At 38.9% G+C, this 17298-nt stretch overlaps 1 protein-coding gene across 11 annotated transcripts in view; it reads right to left on the bottom strand.

Annotated features, from left to right (window-relative positions):
- Positions 1-17298, bottom strand: part of syne1b (spectrin repeat containing, nuclear envelope 1b) — a 318672-nt gene that overhangs the window by 277630 nt on the left and 23744 nt on the right. For 7 of the 11 annotated variants that reach the window (XM_062043168.1, XM_062043169.1, XM_062043173.1 and 4 more), the window contains exons 5-14: positions 15788-15880; positions 14868-15034; positions 14593-14789; positions 14416-14525; positions 9086-9136; positions 8928-8960; positions 5367-5474; positions 5168-5305; positions 3145-3309; positions 31-143 (exon numbers count right to left, since the gene is read on the bottom strand). In XM_062043168.1, coding sequence (XP_061899152.1) covers positions 31-143; positions 3145-3309; positions 5168-5305; positions 5367-5474; positions 8928-8960; positions 9086-9136; positions 14416-14525; positions 14593-14789; positions 14868-15034; positions 15788-15880 — 1175 coding nt within the window. The remainder of the gene's footprint in view (positions 1-30; positions 144-3144; positions 3310-5167; positions 5306-5366; positions 5475-8927; positions 8961-9085; positions 9137-14415; positions 14526-14592; positions 14790-14867; positions 15035-15787; positions 15881-17298) is intronic. The other 4 variants (XM_062043170.1, XM_062043179.1, XM_062043171.1 and 1 more) reach the window with 3 other exon arrangements.

Raw genomic sequence — 17298 nt, 5'->3', positions numbered from 1 at the left:
TTTAGGAGATGTCCAACGAGGTCATCTTACCGCTCAGCCATATCTTGGAGCTGCTCTGGCGGAACCGGGACACCGTTGACCGATCGGTCTCTGTGGATCTGCTGGAAGGGTTGTCTGTGTGACTCCAGGTTTTTCAACACCTCCTGCAAAAAATTTGTAGAGCCGTTATCACACTGGACCTTCTTTGAAGCCATCCTGTAGAACTGGGCTAAGTATGGTTTGTGGGCGGGGCCAAACAAGGCGGCAAATAGACACAACAGAAAACTCAATGGGCAAAATTCTCAGGGCATTTAGTGGATCGACCAATCTAAGTGAATGAGTATGAACTGATGAAGCCTGCTCGGATGAAAGGCAAAACATCCAGTCCATAGTGGATCTAACATAATAGTGTGAGAGTCCAGTCCATAGTGGATCTAACATAATAGTGTGAGAGTCCAGTCCATAGTGGATCTAACATAATAGTGTGAGAGTCCAGTCCATAGTGGATCTAACATAATAGTGTGAGAGTCCAGTCCATAGTGGATCTAACATAATAGTGTGAGAGTCCAGTCCATAGTGGATCTAACATAATAGTGTGAGAGTCCAGTCCATAGTGGATCTAGCATAATAGTGTGAGAGTCCAGTCCATAGTGGATCTAACATAATAGTGTGAGAGTCCAGTCCATAGTGGATCTAACATAATAGTGTGAGAGTCCAGTCCATAGTGGATCTAACATAATAGTGTGAGAGTCCAGTCCATAGTGGATCTAACATAATAGTGAGAGTCCAGTCCATAGTGGATCTAACATAATAGTGAGAGTCCAGTCTATAGTGGATCTAACATAATAGTGTGAGAGTCCAGTCCATAGTGGATCTAACATAATAGTGTGAGAGTCCAGTCCATAGTGGATCTAACATAATAGTGTGAGAGTCCAGTCCATAGTGGATCTAACATAATAGTGTGAGAGTCCAGTTCATAGTGGATCTAGCATAATAGTGTGAGAGTCCAGTCCATAGTGGATCTAACATAATAGTGAGAGTCCAGTCCATAGTGGATCTAACATAATAGTGAGAGTCCAGTCCATAGTGGATCTAACATAATAGTGAGAGTCCAGTCCATAGTGGATCTAACATAATAGTGTGAGAGTCCAGTTCATAGTGGATCTAACATAATAGTATGAGAGTCCAGTCTATAGTGGATCTAACATAATAGTGAGAGTCCAGTTCATAGTGGATCTAGCATAATAGTGTGAGAGTCCAGTTCATAGTGGATCTAGCATAATAGTGAGAGTCCAGTCCATAGTGGGGTCTAGGATAGATAGCAGGCAACATGTAGGTAAAAGGTTCTTTTATTTGGGTTGGAGGGAGGACGCTGGGCATAGAACGCCTCCTGATTAGTGATAAGAAGCAGGTGAGTCTCCTGATTAGTCAACATTTGTGTTTGCTACTTCTTGTTCTTGTTTCCCTGCAGCGGTTATCTGTTCTGTGTGCTGGATCTTATTAGGTGAGTATTAGAAAAATATTTTCCACCTTAAAGGGGAGGCAAATTAAATGCCTAACCCAGGGGTCGGCAACCTTTACCACTCAAAGAGCCATTTTGGAAAGTTTCACAAATTAAAGAAAACAATGGGAGCCACAAAAAAAAATTTAAAATTTAAAATGAAAAACACCACATACATGTTAACCAGGGGTCTCTGACACACGCACCGGCACGCATCTTAATAAGGAAATGTAATGATAGTGTGGCCCGCGACTTTTAATTCAATGGCGCTTGATAACGTCTTTCTTGCCAACCCTCTCAATTTTCCGGGAGACTCCCAAATTTCGGACGTGCTGGCACTGCTTTTAGCGCCCTCTACAGCCTGCCCAAACAGCGTACCTGCTTGGCCACATGTTGAATGCAGCTTTTGCTTGCTCACGTAAGTGCCAGCAAGGCATACTTGTTCAACAGCCACACAGCTTACACTGACGGTAGTCGTACAAAAACAACTTTAACACTGTTACGTTACAAATATGCGCCACACTTTGAACCCACACCAAAAAAGAATGACAAACACATTTCTGGAGAACATCTGCACTGTAACACAACATAAACACAACACAACAAATACCCAGAATCCCATGCAGCCCTAACTCTTCCGCTCAACCGACGCACGGAGAGGGGGGATGGGGGGGGGTTGATGTGTGGGGGGGTTTGGTGGTAGCGGGGGTGTATAATGTAGACCGGAAGAGTTAGGGCTGCATGGGATTCTGGGTATTTGTTGTGTTGTGTTACGGTGCGGATGTTCTCCAGAAATGTTTTTGTCATTCTTTTTTGGTGTGGGTTCACAGTGTGGCGCATATTTGTAACGTAACGTGTTAAAGTTAACTTTTTAACTTTCACTTATACGGCCACCGTCAGTGTAAGCTGTGTGGCTGTTGAACAAGTATGCCTTGCTGTCGCCTACGTGTGCAAGTAAAAGCAACATACTGTATAACATGTGGCCGGGCTGGCACGCTATTTGTAAATGCTATAGAGGACAATTAATGCAGTGCCATTAGGGCACGCCCTTGATTAAGTAATTAGAGTGAAAATAGGATAATATTTACCCTGGGAGATTTCTAGGAGAGGCAGTCTCCTGGGAAAATCGGGGGGGTCAGCAAGTATGCAGCTGAGCCGCATCAGAGTGGTCAAAGAGTCGCATGCGGCTCCGGAGCCGCGGGTTGCCGACCCCTGGCCTAACCGGAGTAAAAATGCTTCATGTAAATGCACAAGTCGGAATATTCTAAGCCCGGGACCCGGGCTGGACCACTCCTTCATGCATCCGTTGGTGATGTCCCTGCGCTGCCAGATGGATTGGACTCTCTCATTATTAACCGTACCCACTCGGCATCCATTGCACCCAGTCACCCAGAAGGGGTCCCCATATCTGTGGTCCCTCCCAAGGTTTCTCATTGTCCCATCAGGTTGAGTTTTTCCCTGCCCTTTGAGACATTTGTGATTAAGGGCTACACAAATAATCGTTCATTGATCGATTGACTGAATGATTGATATCTGTCAGTAAACTTCATATGAGAGCACTACAAACTACAACAGAGAAGACAGGGAGAAGACAGTCGAAGTGGAGGCATGTAAATAAACAGCACATCCAATGGAGGTTCCTATTAAAGAAAACCAAATCTGACCTTGTGCTTCTCTAGTTTCCTGTGGAGAGCATTGGCCGTCTCCTCGTGAGCATGGTGGGTGGGCATGTCCTCCCTCAGGGCTATCTCGGCTCTGTGCAGCCAGGCTCCGATCACCCCCAGAGGACCCGGCAGGGACTTGTCCAGGTGGATGTGCCAGTCCAGCAGCTGCATTTTGGGGAGGGGGAAAAAGGCCATTAAAAGGTGTTCATATTGTCTCTGACATGCCAGTCTAGACAAGCTGTGTGCGGGGAACAAATCCTCTTCTGTGACAAGAAGGATTTTACTCTTTGTAAAAGCGTAGGGAAAAGTTTCTTAATTAGTCGAACCTAAATTTACGAACACCTCTATTTTCAAACGTTTCCATTTACAAACTCTTAGATGGAGCCAAATATGCCTTTGTGTGCGAACCATGTCTGTGTGTTGTGGAGAATGCATATATGTTTAAGAGTTCTTTCTTTATTCGTAGTCATGTTTAAAGCAGCTCGTGTTTTTCCATTTGTACTCTATTCTATTTTTTTTAGGAATATGTCCGCAAGTAAACTGTGTGTGTTACTTTGAAGGCTTGCAATGTAGGAGTTGGAGTACTCCCTTATATCTTATCTGTAGTAGAACAATGAGCCTGTGTTCCTTTCTGGAGAGGGTGGGGGCTGTTTGCGAATTATTCAAGAAGTTGTCTCTTTCTGTTTGAATGTTAGACCATCCCGAGATGACGGTATGATGGTATTGATGTGGACTGGTCTCCTGAAGCTTCAGTAAAACATGATAATATTCCTATTCTGTCTTGATGGTCCTTCTTACTCTGTCTCGAAAGAAAATATTGTTTTCCTTGGTGCCTTTCTAATTTGCCTTGGTGCCCTAAAATATGAGCCCTCCTTTAAGGCAACACATGCCTTCACCTAAAAATGTTAAAATTTGAGGCCTGCATACATGTACAGTACATACATACACATATATTAGGGATGTCCGATAATGGCTTTTTGCCGATATCCGATATGCCGATATTGTCCAACTCTTTAATTACCGATACCGGTATCAACCGATACCGATATTAACCGATATGTACAGTCGTGGAATTAACACATTATTATGTCTAATTTGGACAACCAGGTATGGTGAAGATAAGGTACTTTAAAAAAAAAAATTATAAAATAAAATAAGATAAATAAATTAAAAACATTTTCTGGAATAAAAAAGAAAGTAAAACAATATAAAAACAGTTACATAGAAACTAGTAATTAATGAAAATGAGTAACATTAACTGTTAAAGGTTAGTACTATTAGTGGACCAGCAGCACGCACAATCATGTGTGCTTACGGACTGTATCCCTTGCAGACTGTATTGATATATATTGATATATAATGTAGGAACCAGAATATTAATAACAGAAAGAAACAACCCTTTTGTGTGAATGAGGAGGGAGGCTTTTTGGGTTGGTGCATTAATTGTAAGTGTATCTTGTGTTTTTTATGTTGATTTAATTAAAAAAACAAAAAAAAAAATAAAAAAAAATAAAACGATACCGTTAATAAAAAAAACGATACCGATAATTTCCGATATTACATTTTAACGCATTTATCCTATCCCTAACATATATATATGTATATATACACACCGGTACACATATATACACGTATACACACACACGCACGCACACACACACACACACACACACACACACACACACACACACACACACACACACACACACACACACACACAACACACGCACACACTACAATGTCTTCAAAAAGTGCATTCTTTTACTAAAAAATTGACTTTTGTCGAGGCTAGAGACAATTATACATGTTTACATTGTTTCTTGTGGGGAACTCTGCGTCACTACACAAACTTTTCAATTCACGAACCGTGTTCAAGAACCAATTAAGTTTGTAAATCGAGGTGAAGATCTAATTTGGATTGATACAAGATAAGCTAGAAAATATTAATGCAACAAGAAGAAATTGTTAAAAAAATGACTTTTCTGCAAATGGTGTCATGGCAGCGCATTGGACTCCCACCCACCCTGATGGACAGGCGGTCCCAGGCCTGCTTGACCAGAGCCTGGTCCACGGACAGCTTCCCGTCCTTGTGGACCGGCTGCAGCAGCGGATCCGTTTGCTTTTTCTTCATCTCGTACTGCACACGGAAGCTTTTAAAGGCCTAGAAAGAAAAGAGCATGCGGTAAGAGTTGCTGGCGTTACATTCTTTTATCGATACCCACCTGATACTTGTCTGTGAGACTCCCCTCGGCCGTCTGGGCTCTCAGCACATCTCTCTCCAGCTGGTCCAAAAACACCTTCAGCTCTCTCAGCATCTTGCGCTCCTCCCTCTGTCACATTCAGCAAACATTCAGACTGGAGTCCCCGCGAGCGAGCAAGAGAGCGAGAGGATTATCATGCTCCTTTTTTTTCTCCCCTCTGCGGTAAGCATGCTCTTCCGAACGTCAAACGTCACACTGACATTCCAGAAAGACGTAAGATCAGAGCCAGACATCGACCAATATGGCTTTTTTCAGGGCCAAAACCGATTACCGTATTTTTCGGACTATAAGTCGCAGTTTTTTTTCATAGTTTTGCCGGGGGTGCGACTTATACTCAGGAGCGACTTATGTGTGAAATGATTAACACATTACTGTAAAATATCAAATAATATTATTGATGTCATTCACGTAAGAGACTAGACGTATAAGATTTCATGGGATTTAGCGATTAGGAGTGACAGATTGTTTGGTAAACGTATAGCATGTTCTATATGTTATAGTTATTTGAATGACTCTTACCATAATATGTTACGTTAACATACCAGTTGGTTATTTATGCCTCATATAACGTACACTTATTCAGCCTGTTGTTCACTATTCTTTAGACATTTTAAATTGCCTTTCAAATGTCTATTCTTGGTGTTGGCTTTTATCAAATACATTTCCCCAAAAAATGCGACTTATACTCCAGTGCGACTTATATATGTTTTTTTCCTTCTTTATTATGCATTTTCGGCCGGTGCGACTTATACTCCGGAGCGACTTATACTCCGAAAAATACGGTAGTAGTCCTCAAGGAGGTCGATAACTGATATTTGGAGCCGATATTCATGTGCAGTAAAAGTTATTTAAACATGAATAATGTATGACACTAAACAGCTGGACGAGGCTTTAAGTTGTTTTTTTAAACATTATTTTTGAGGAAACATTGGATCAGTAGCAACTAGGGTTGTCTCGATACCAATATTTTGGTACTGGTACCAAAATGTATTTAGATACTTTCCTAAATAAAGGGGACCACAAAAAATGTCACTATCCGCTTTATTTGAACTAAAAATGTTAGGGTACATTGAAACATATGTTTATTATTGCAATTTAGTCCTTAAATGAAATAGTGAACATACTAGAAAACTTGTCTTTTAGTAGTAAGTAAACAAACAAAGACTCCTAATTAGTCTGCTGACGTATGCAGTAACATATTGTGTCAGTTATCATTCTTTTATTTTGTCTACATTATGAGGGACAAACTGTAAAAATTGATTATTAATCTACTTGTTCATTTATTGTTAATATCTGCTAATTTTCTGTTTTAACATGTTCTATCTACACTTCTGTTAAAATGTAATAATCACTTATTCTTCTCTTCTTTGATACTTTACATTAGTTTTGGATAGGGATGTCCGATAATATCGGCCCGCCGATATTATCGGCCGATAAATGCGTTAAAATGTAATATCGGAAATTATCGGTATCGGTTTTTTTATTATCTGTATCGGGTTTTTTTTATTTTTATTTTTATTTTTTTATTAAATCAACATAAAAAACACAAGACACACTTACAATTAGTGCACCCACCCAAAAAACCTCCCTCCCCCCATTTCTTTCTGTTATCAATATTCTGGTTCCTACATTATATATCAATATATATCAATACAGTCTGCAAGGGATACAGTCCGTAAGCACACATGATTGTGCGTGCTGCTGCTCCACTAATAGTACTAACCTTTAACAGTTAATTTTACTCATTTTCATTAATTACTAGTTTCTATGTAACTGTTTTTATATTGTTTTACTTTCTTTTTTATTCAAGAAAATGTTCTTAATTTAGTTATCTTATTTTATTATTATTTTTAAAAAGTACCTTATCTTCACCATACATGGTTGTCCAAATTAGGCATAATAATGTGTTAATTCCACGACTGCATATATCGGTTGATATCGGTATCGGTTGATATCGGTATCGGTAATTAAAGAGTTGGACAATATCGGAATATCGGATATCGGCAAAAAGCCATTATCGGACACCCCTAGTTTTGGATGATACCACACATTTAGGTATCGAGCCGAAACCAAGTAGTTACAGGATCATACCTTGGTCATATTCAAAGTCCTCATGTGTCCAGGGACGTATTTCCTGAGTTTATGAATATAATATGAATAATAAAAAAAATAAAAGATTTTGTGACTATAAAAAATATTTATGTAATCATTGTAGTATCGACTAGATACTACAATGACACTAGATGCTGCTTTGTTCAAATAAAGATAAATACTTAAATATCGGCTTGACTTATGATTTCAAAGCAAGTAATCCAACAAACTGTTCATGTAAAAATTTGACAGTAACATTTTTTTTTTACAGTAAAATCCACTTTCAATATAAAGTAATAAAACTATAAAAAACAACAACCTTATATTTTACAGTATAAAAAACCTGCATGAATTTTTAAATAAAAAAAAAACAGTGGTACTGTTTTTCCATTCCATTTAATTTAATTCCAAGTATTTTTTTATTTTATATGCTGTAAAAAAAAAATTAAAAAAAACCCCTGCAAATATAACGGTAAAATTGTGGCGAGTGAGCTCCCAGTTTTATACAGTACAATCTAAAGATTTTCTTTTGTACAGCATACGTAAAAAAAGAGACAATTATACACATGTTTTATATATACACATTTATATTCATACTGTATATCAGTGGTCCCCAACCTTTTTGTAGCTTGAAAATTTGTCCCACGGACCGGTGGGGGTGGGGGGTGTGGGGGGTGTATTTAAAAAAAAAATAATAATAATTTTTTTTTTTTACATAAATAAATACACAAAATATATATTATATATATATATATATATATATATATATATATAAAATATATATTATATGTATATAAAATATATATATATATATATATTATATATAAATATATATATATATAAATATATATTATATATATATAAAATATATATATAAAATATATATTATATATATAAATACACAAAATATACAAAAATGTGTGCTTACGGACTGTATCCCTGCAGACTGTATTAATCTATATTGATATATAATGTATATATTGTGTTTTTTATGTTGATTTCATTAAAAAAAAAAAAAAAAAAAAATTTTTTTTTTTTTTTTTTTTTTAAATTTCTTGTGCGGCCCGGTACCAATCGGCCCGGTGGTTGGGGACCACTGCTGTACATCATTCACTGTTAAAAGCGACCCTCTGAGGGCCCCTGATCTACATTCCTAATTAGTTATTGTTTTAAATACTACATACTGGTATTATATGTGTATATATTGTATCTGATATTGTAGTTCTGTTGTAGTTGTAAAAAAAAAAAAAAAAAAGAGGCCGATACGATATATGTCAATATGCCAAAAATGGCCGCCAATAATTGGCCGATCCCTATTAACAACCGTGTATGTCAACGTCGATTCAAGTGGGCACTTTTCGAAGAACACGGTGGTAAAAAAATTGGTCGATCTCTAGATTAGACTGCTAGTGAGAAAGCAGAACGACGTACCTCAAGCATTTGCTCTATGTCTTGAGGCGCAAACTGTCCGAGGAAAGGCGGCAAAGCACACAGAAAGATGCAAACTCAATCAGAGAGGCGGGTTAGAAAAGCGAGGGGCTGAGCGGAGATGGCGAACGGCATGCATGTCGATAGACCCGATTGCTCACCTGAAGCACGGGCGCTGACAGCGCAGAGGCGGGAATGGAGCCAGAGCGCAGCTTAAGTGTGCACAAGTAGATGGAGAAATGAAATGAGACGGCGATGATGATGACGGAGAGAAACAAATGGCTGTGGTGTTCATGCCATGACATCAAATGAAGCGTTGCATGTTAATATAAAGCTCAGCGGTGCATGTTGAACTTAACTACAGGAAATGAACGATCACTCACACAAATGAGCCTCAGTGAATAGCAACAATGCACACTTGTATTGTGTTAAAGGTCCCCATATTATACAAAATCAACATTTTAATGATGTAGTATGTGTTCATGAGCACAAATCTATCATCTCATGTACTCACGTCCTCATGTACCTCCGTATACGTCCACTACATAAAATGAGGCTCCACTACACGTCTTAAAATAGTTAAAAAAGTTTGGTCAGTCGGCTATAGACGTGGACGTGCAAGTTCGACCATGTTTTTCTTCAGTGAATATGCTAACCAAGTACTGTTATGGCAAAAATAATGATCACCATTATTAGGGTTCGCATGTACCCTGTATAAAGGACTCCCACGGGGAGTCCTTTATACAGGGTACAAAGGAACCTATTGAAATTGTAAGGTTTATTATTATTCCGCAGCTTTGCGCACTACTTTGCCCCCCTTAACATGCTTCAAAACTCACCAATTTTTTTACACACATAGAAAAACTGTGACAGCACACTTTAGTAAAAAAAAAAAAAACCCCAAAAATCAAAATTGCGCTCTAGCGCCCCCTAGGAAAGAAAACAAAAACAAACTGCCTGTAACTCCCACTAGGAAGGTCGTAGAGACATGAAACAAAAACCTGTATGTAGGTCTCACTTAGACCTACAATTCATAATTTCACATCCTCGGGCAAAAACCAACAGGAAGTTGGCAATTTCCCCTTCAACACAAAAAATGACTAAAAAAACTCATTTTTGCCTCTTTGAGCTGTAATTCGACCCCCTTAAAATACTTCAAAACTCACCAAACTTTTTACACACATCGGGCCTAGTGGAAATTGCGATCTAAAAAAAAACAGAACCCCAAAACTCAAAATTGCGCTCTAGCGCAATTTTTGAATAAAACAGAGACAAAACTGCTTCTCAGAGGAAAACACAGACAAAACTGCTTGTAACTTCCGGTAGGAACGTTTTAGAGACATGAAACAAAAACCTCTACGTAGGTCTCACTTAGACCTACATTTCATATATTGACATCCTTCAGCAAAAATCAACAGGAAGTTTGATATCTCCACTTCAAAATAAAAAAAATTTAAAAAGCGGTCACCAAACATCAAACATTATCTCCTCTGAGCGCGTTTGTCGTTTTGGCTTCAAACTACTACAGGAGAGAGATTGAACCCTTCTGATTAAAAGTTGGCGAAAGCGTTGTAATAAGTGCTACGGTTTTGAAAGAAAAGAACCACTGTGCCGCAGCACCTAGGAAAAAAACACAGACACAACTTCCTCTAACTCCCAGTACGAATATCGTAGAGACACGCAACAAAAACCTCTATGTAGGTCTCACTCAGGACTAACACTGGACAAAAGTATTGGGACACCTAGGACTAGCACCAGCCAAAATGCGGACCCGACCAACGCTGCTTGCAGCTTTAATTTATAATGAAATCAGGATTAAAGGCCTACTGAAAGCCATTACTACCGACCACGCAGTCTGATAGTTTATATATCAATGATGAAATCTTAACATTGAAACACATGCCAATACGAACATTGAAACACATGCCAATACGGCCGGGTTACTTTATAAAGTGCAATTTTAAATTTCCCGGGGAACTTCCGGTTCAAAACGCCTTTGGAGGATGACGTATGCGCGTGACGTCGCGAGGTCAACGGAAGTGTTTGGACCCTATTGGACACAATACACAGAGCTCTGTTTTCTTCGACAAAATTCCACAGTATTCTGGACATCTGTGTTGGTGAATCTTTTGCAATTTGTTTAATGAACAATGGAGGCTGCAAAGAAGAACGTTGTAGGTGGGATCGGTGTATTAGCGGCTGGCTGCAGCAACACAACAAGGAGGACTTTGTTGGATAGCAGACGAGGTCCCGTTGCTAAGTTAGCGTCGTTAGCAACAGCATTGCTAGGCTTCGACAGGCGGCACAGCATTAATCGTCTATTTACATGTCCAGTGTTTGGTTCGGTGTCTCCTGATAGTAGTATTGTTGATCTTCTGTCTATCCTTCCAGTCAGGGAATTATTTATTTTGTTTCTATCTGCATTTGAGACAGATGCTATCACGTTCGCTCATGCTAAAGAGCTTCGCCGATGTATTGTCGTGGAGATAAAAGTCACTGTGAATGTCCACTTCGCCTTCTCGACTCTCATTTTCAAGAGGATATAGTATCCGAGGTGGTTTAAAATACAAATCCGTGATCCACAATAGAAAAAGGAGAGAGTGTGGATTCCAATGAGCCAGCTTGTACCTAAGTTACGGTCAGAGCGAAAAAAGATATCTCTTCAACTGCATTCTAGTCCGTCACTCTAACGTTCCTCATCCACGAATCTTTCATCCTCGCTCAAATTAATGGGGTAATCGTCGCTTTCTCGCTCCAAATATCTCTCGCTCTATTGTAAACAACGGGGAATTGTGAGCAGCACTACCGCTTGTGACGTCACGCTACTTCCGGTAGGGGCAAGGTTTTTTTTTATCAGCGAACTTTATCGTCGATTTTCTCTACCAAATCCTTTCAGCAAAAATATGGCAATATCGCGAAATGATCAAGTATGACACATAGAATGGATCTGCTATTCCCGTTTGAATAAAAAAAATTCATTTCAGTAGGCCTTTAACGACAGGATTATTCATTAATCTGAAAACATGAGTACTTTACTATTGTACCACCAAAACTCAACTTTTAATATAATTCAAAAGAACAACGGATATAAGTTAGTAACAAATAAAAAAACAAGTAAAATAATAATACTGTAATATATACTGGAATATAAAGACAATATAACATACATCCATAAACGTGGAATCATATGCAAAAGTGAAATACATTTATCTGTACAGTAATCTATTTATTTATATCTGCACCTTGTTGCTCTTTTATCCTGCACTACAACCAGCTAATGCGACGGAATTTCGTTCTAAAATTCCGTTCTTATCTGTACTGTAAAGTTCAAATTTGAATGACAATAAAAGGAAGTCTAAGTCCAAGTCTTAATAGTTCGTTGTTGTATGTGATTTATGACATCTATTACGTGGAACAAGTGCACCCTTACAGTGTATATGTCAAAAGTGGATAAAGTACACGATAGTGTTTTTTGAAGGGACAAATACACTTTTGTGGCACCGCTGACACTTCTTGAGTAAAAAAAATCTTACAATATGGGACCTTTAAAGGCCTACTGAAATGACTTTTTTTTTATTTAAACGGGGATAGCAGATCCATTCTATGTGTCATACTTGATCATTTCGCGATATTGCCATATTTTTGCTGAAAGGATTTAGTAGAGAACAACGACGATAAAGTTCGTAACTTTTGGTCGCTGATAAAAAAAAAGCCTTGCCTGTACCGGAAGTAGCGTGACGTCACAAGTTGAAAGGCTCCTCCCATTTCCCCGTTGTTTACACCAGCAGCGAGAGCGATTCGGACAGAGAAAGCGACGATTACCCCATTAATTTGAGCCAGGACGAAAGATTCGTGGATGAGGAACGTGAGAGTGAAGGACTAGAGTGCAGTGCAGGACGTATCTTTTTTCGCTCTGACCGTAACTTAGGTACAAGGGCTCATTGGATTCCACACTTTCTCCTTTTTCTATTGTGGATCACGGATTTATATTTTAAACCACCTCGGATACTATATCCTCTTGAAAATGAGAGTCGAGAACGCAAAATGGACATTCACAGTGACTTTTATCTCCACGACAATACATCGGTGAAGCACTTTAGCTACGGAGCTAACGTGATAGCATCGTGCTTAAATGCAGATAGAAACAAAAGAAATAAACCCCTGACTGGAAGGATAGACAGAAGATCAACAATACTATTAAACCATGGACATGTAAATACACGATAAAGTTCGGGTCGCTGATAAAAAAAGCCTTGCCTGTACCGGAAGTAGCGTGACGTCACAAGTTGAAAGGCTCCTCACATTTCCCCATTGTTTACACCAGCAGCGAGAGCCATTCGGACAGAGAAAGCGACGATTACCCCATTAATTTGAGCCAGGATGAAAGATTCGTGGATGAGGAACGTGAGAGTGAAGGACTAGAGTGCAGTGCAGGACGTATCTTTTTTCGCTCTGACCGTAACTTAGGTACAAGCTGGCTCATTGGATTCCACACTTTCTCCTTTTTCTATTGTGGATCACGGATTTGTATTTTAAACCACCTCGGATACTATATCCTCTTGAAAATGAGAGTCGAGAACGCAAAATGGACATTCACAGTGACTTTTATCTCCACGACAATACATCGGTGAAGCACTTTAGCTACGGAGCTAACGTTATAGCATCGTGCTTAAATGCAGATAGAAACAAAAGAAATAAACCCCTAACTGGGAGGACAGACAGAAAATCAACAATACTATTAAACCATGGACATGTAACTACACGGTTAATGCTTTCCAGCTTAGCGAAGCTTAACAATGCTGTTGCTAACGACGCCATTGAAGCTAACTTAGCAACGGGACCTCACAGAGCTATGATAAAAACATTAGCGCTCCACCTACGCCAGCCAGCCCTCATCTGCTCATCAACACCCGTGCTCACCTGCGTTCCAGCGGTCGACGGAAGGACGAAGGACTTCACCCGATCATCCGTGCGGTCGGCGGCTAGCGTCGGATAGCGCGTCTGCTATCCAAGTCAATGTCCTCCTGGGTTGTGTTGCTGCAGCCAGCCGCTAATACACCGATCCCACCTACAACTTTCTTCTTTGCAGTCTTCATTGTTCATTAAACAAATTGCAAAAGATTCACCAACACAGATGTCCAGAATACTGTGGAATTTTGAGATGAAAACAGAGCTTTTTTGTATTGTATTCAATGGAGTCCGAATACTTCCGTTTAACTAGTGACGTCACGCGCATACGTCATCATACATAGACGTTTTCAACCGGAAGTTTAGCGGGAAATTTAAAATTGCACTTTATAAGTTAACCCGGCCGTATTGGCATGTGTTGCAATGTTAAGATGTCATCATTGATATATAAACTATCAGACTGCGTGGTCGCTAGTAGTGGATTTCAGTAGGCCTTTAAAAAAACAACAGGATGTGCGGTTTGTGTCTAATTCTGTGGCTGCTTTAAAGCTTTAGCATGGACAGAGATGTAAAAGCCAGCTACCTCGTCGTACTGTCCGTCCGTCTCCGATTGGTGAGGTTTAGGGTAGTGCTTGAGGAACTGAGCCACGTACGTCATGATGGATTTCTCGTCTGGCTTGTCCACGTCCACGTCTGCGGAGAAACACAAACATGCCAATCCTGACAACGCTAATACTCTTCAGCGCCAACAACACAGCACCTTCTGGATCCAAGAGGCGAGGGATGCCCAGCTCGTTTTCCGCTAGTGCGAAAGCTTCCTCCAAATTCTCCTTGTTGCTCCTCCTGAGCACCGCCTGCATGTCCACAAGGTCGGGACGGATGGCGTGGACCACCGACTGAAAAGCAACGCCATTGCGCCAACTGGGACCAAAATCCTTCACCTCGATTCCGTGGTGCCTGAAAGAGACGTCGTGAGGACCCATGTGAGCAACATTCCAGGCGCAGCTTCCTGAAGTGTACGGTATTCGGACGTACTTGGCAGCGGTGCACTGCACCCACTTGAGGAGGGCCTTCTTGGCGTTACCCTGAAACTTCACCACTTTTCTCTTCATGGGCGGACTTCCTGTTTCTGAGCTCTCCACCGATGAGTTGCTGTTGGACAAGGCTTGGAGGGCTGGAAGGTTGCTGGTCAGCTCCTCAATCTGAGTGGAGACGACGGTTGTAGGTGGTGCAGTGTTTCCCACACATTCATTTATTTGTGGCGGCCCGCCACGAAAGAATTACGTCCGCCACAAATTTAAAAAAAAAAAAAAATTTTTTTTTTTTTTTTTTTTTTTTGTCCTGTCCAGCTTCTCAGGCAAATCATATAGTTGATGTAGATGCCCATATAAGCTGTTCAGATTTACTTTACAAAAGAGAAGTGTAGGATACTTCTCTTGTTGCCTTATTTGTATTTGACCACTACTGTTTTCTGTTTATTTGTTACTGACTGTGGCAGGACACCTCTGCCTCTGTTTCACTTTATGTTGCTGGTAAATAATATGGTTGTAGTAGTAGGCTAAAGTTAAATTATTTAGTATGCACTAATTAAAGGGGTAGAGCTTTAAGAGACATTTTTGCTTTTATATTTTATAAGATATATTTTTTGTAAGAACCACAATTAATAAATATATTTCAGTGAATAACTTATTGTTCAAATCTGTATATAAATATGTACATAAAGTGTTGTAATTATATTGTAAAATGGATGGATGGACGTTTAAAACAAAACTGTTATTATTAATTAGTAAGTATACATTTTTTAGCCTTTTTAGAGAAAATCATATCATTGTAGTAAATTATGCAAAGTACTCGATGATGGCATGGTGACCACGCCCATAGCCCCAGGTATCTTGGCAGTTTATGGGAAACACTGTGGTGCTATTTTAAAGGCTAGGCTATGCTACCGACGTTACCTGGAAGTAGAGGATGATGGTCCATATCAGCCCGAGAACGATTGACGGTCGTCCATCGGCGATGTCGGTGGCATGAATGTTCACCAGTTTGATCTGAAACAAAAGCGATTATTCCACCGGATGTCACATTTTTGGCTCACCGTCATCAAAGTTAGCACTTTGATGCGTAAGACAAATAAATAAATGGCCTATACCAGAGCTGGGCAGATATTTAAATGTGTCTGTGGGGGCCAATGTGTATGTGTGTATGAATTATATGTACACATTCAGCTGTAAAAAATCCTTTTTTTCCCCAGGAACACCAATACCAAAAGTCCCAATGTCCGATAGAGTTCTAAAAAAATTATGAAAACCACCTCAAAAAAACGGAATGTAATTTTACAGTTTTTTAATGAAGGGGACACTCACAATGTACATGAAAATAAAGAATTACAATATTAACTACGAACAATAAAACACTGAATATTAACATATGAACATCTCAGACCAGCTCTTCAATAGTTGTGTATCTTTTACGATCAAGCAAAACACAACAAAAATGTAAAAAACAGCAAAATATGAATGCAAAGTGTAATAAAGACCTACAATATTATATATTATCAAGTAAAAATCTGTTTCTGACATACTGTATGCGTTTGGTGCTGGCTGCTCTGATAAACAAACCCCACCTCTCCACCTATTGGGAATTATGATTGGAGTAAGCGTTGCTCTGGTTTGTTGACAAATTGGAAGTTGCTGGCAGTCTACAAAGTACCCCAAAGCTGCCACAAATGATTATATAATATATATATATATATATATATATATATATATATATATACCTGTGTGTATATATATATATATATATATATATATATATATATATATATATATATATATATATATATATATATATATATATATATATATATATATATATATATATATACACACAGGTATATATATATATATATATATATATATATATATATATATATATATATATATATATATATATATATATATATATATAAATATAAATATATATATATACATATATATATACACTACCGTTCAAAAGTTTGGGGTCACATTGAAATGTCCTTATTTTTGAAGGAAAAGCACTGTACTTTTCAATGAAGATAACTTTAAACTAGTCTTAACTTTAAAGAAATACACTCTATACATTGCTAATGTGGTAAATGACTATTCTAGCTGCAAATGTCTGGTTTTTGGTGCAATATCTACATAGGTGTATAGAGGCCCATTTCCAGCAACTATCACTCCAGTGTTCTAATGGTACAATGTGTTTGCTCATTGGCTCAGAAGGCTAATTGATGATTAGAAAACCCTTGTGCAATCATGTTCACACATCTGAAAACACTTTAGCTCGTTACAGAAGCTACAAAACTGACCTTCCTTTGAGCAGATTGAGTTTCTGGAGCATCACATTTGTGGGGTCAATTAAACGCTCAAAATGGCCAGAAAAAGATAACTTTCATCTGAAACTCGACAGTCTATTCTTGTTCTTA

The sequence above is a fragment of the Entelurus aequoreus genome, linkage group LG03, assembly GCF_033978785.1.
Source record: "Entelurus aequoreus isolate RoL-2023_Sb linkage group LG03, RoL_Eaeq_v1.1, whole genome shotgun sequence".
In the NCBI taxonomy this organism is placed as follows: domain Eukaryota; kingdom Metazoa; phylum Chordata; class Actinopteri; order Syngnathiformes; family Syngnathidae; genus Entelurus; species Entelurus aequoreus.
This window is presented reverse-complemented; position numbering and strand designations above follow the sequence as displayed.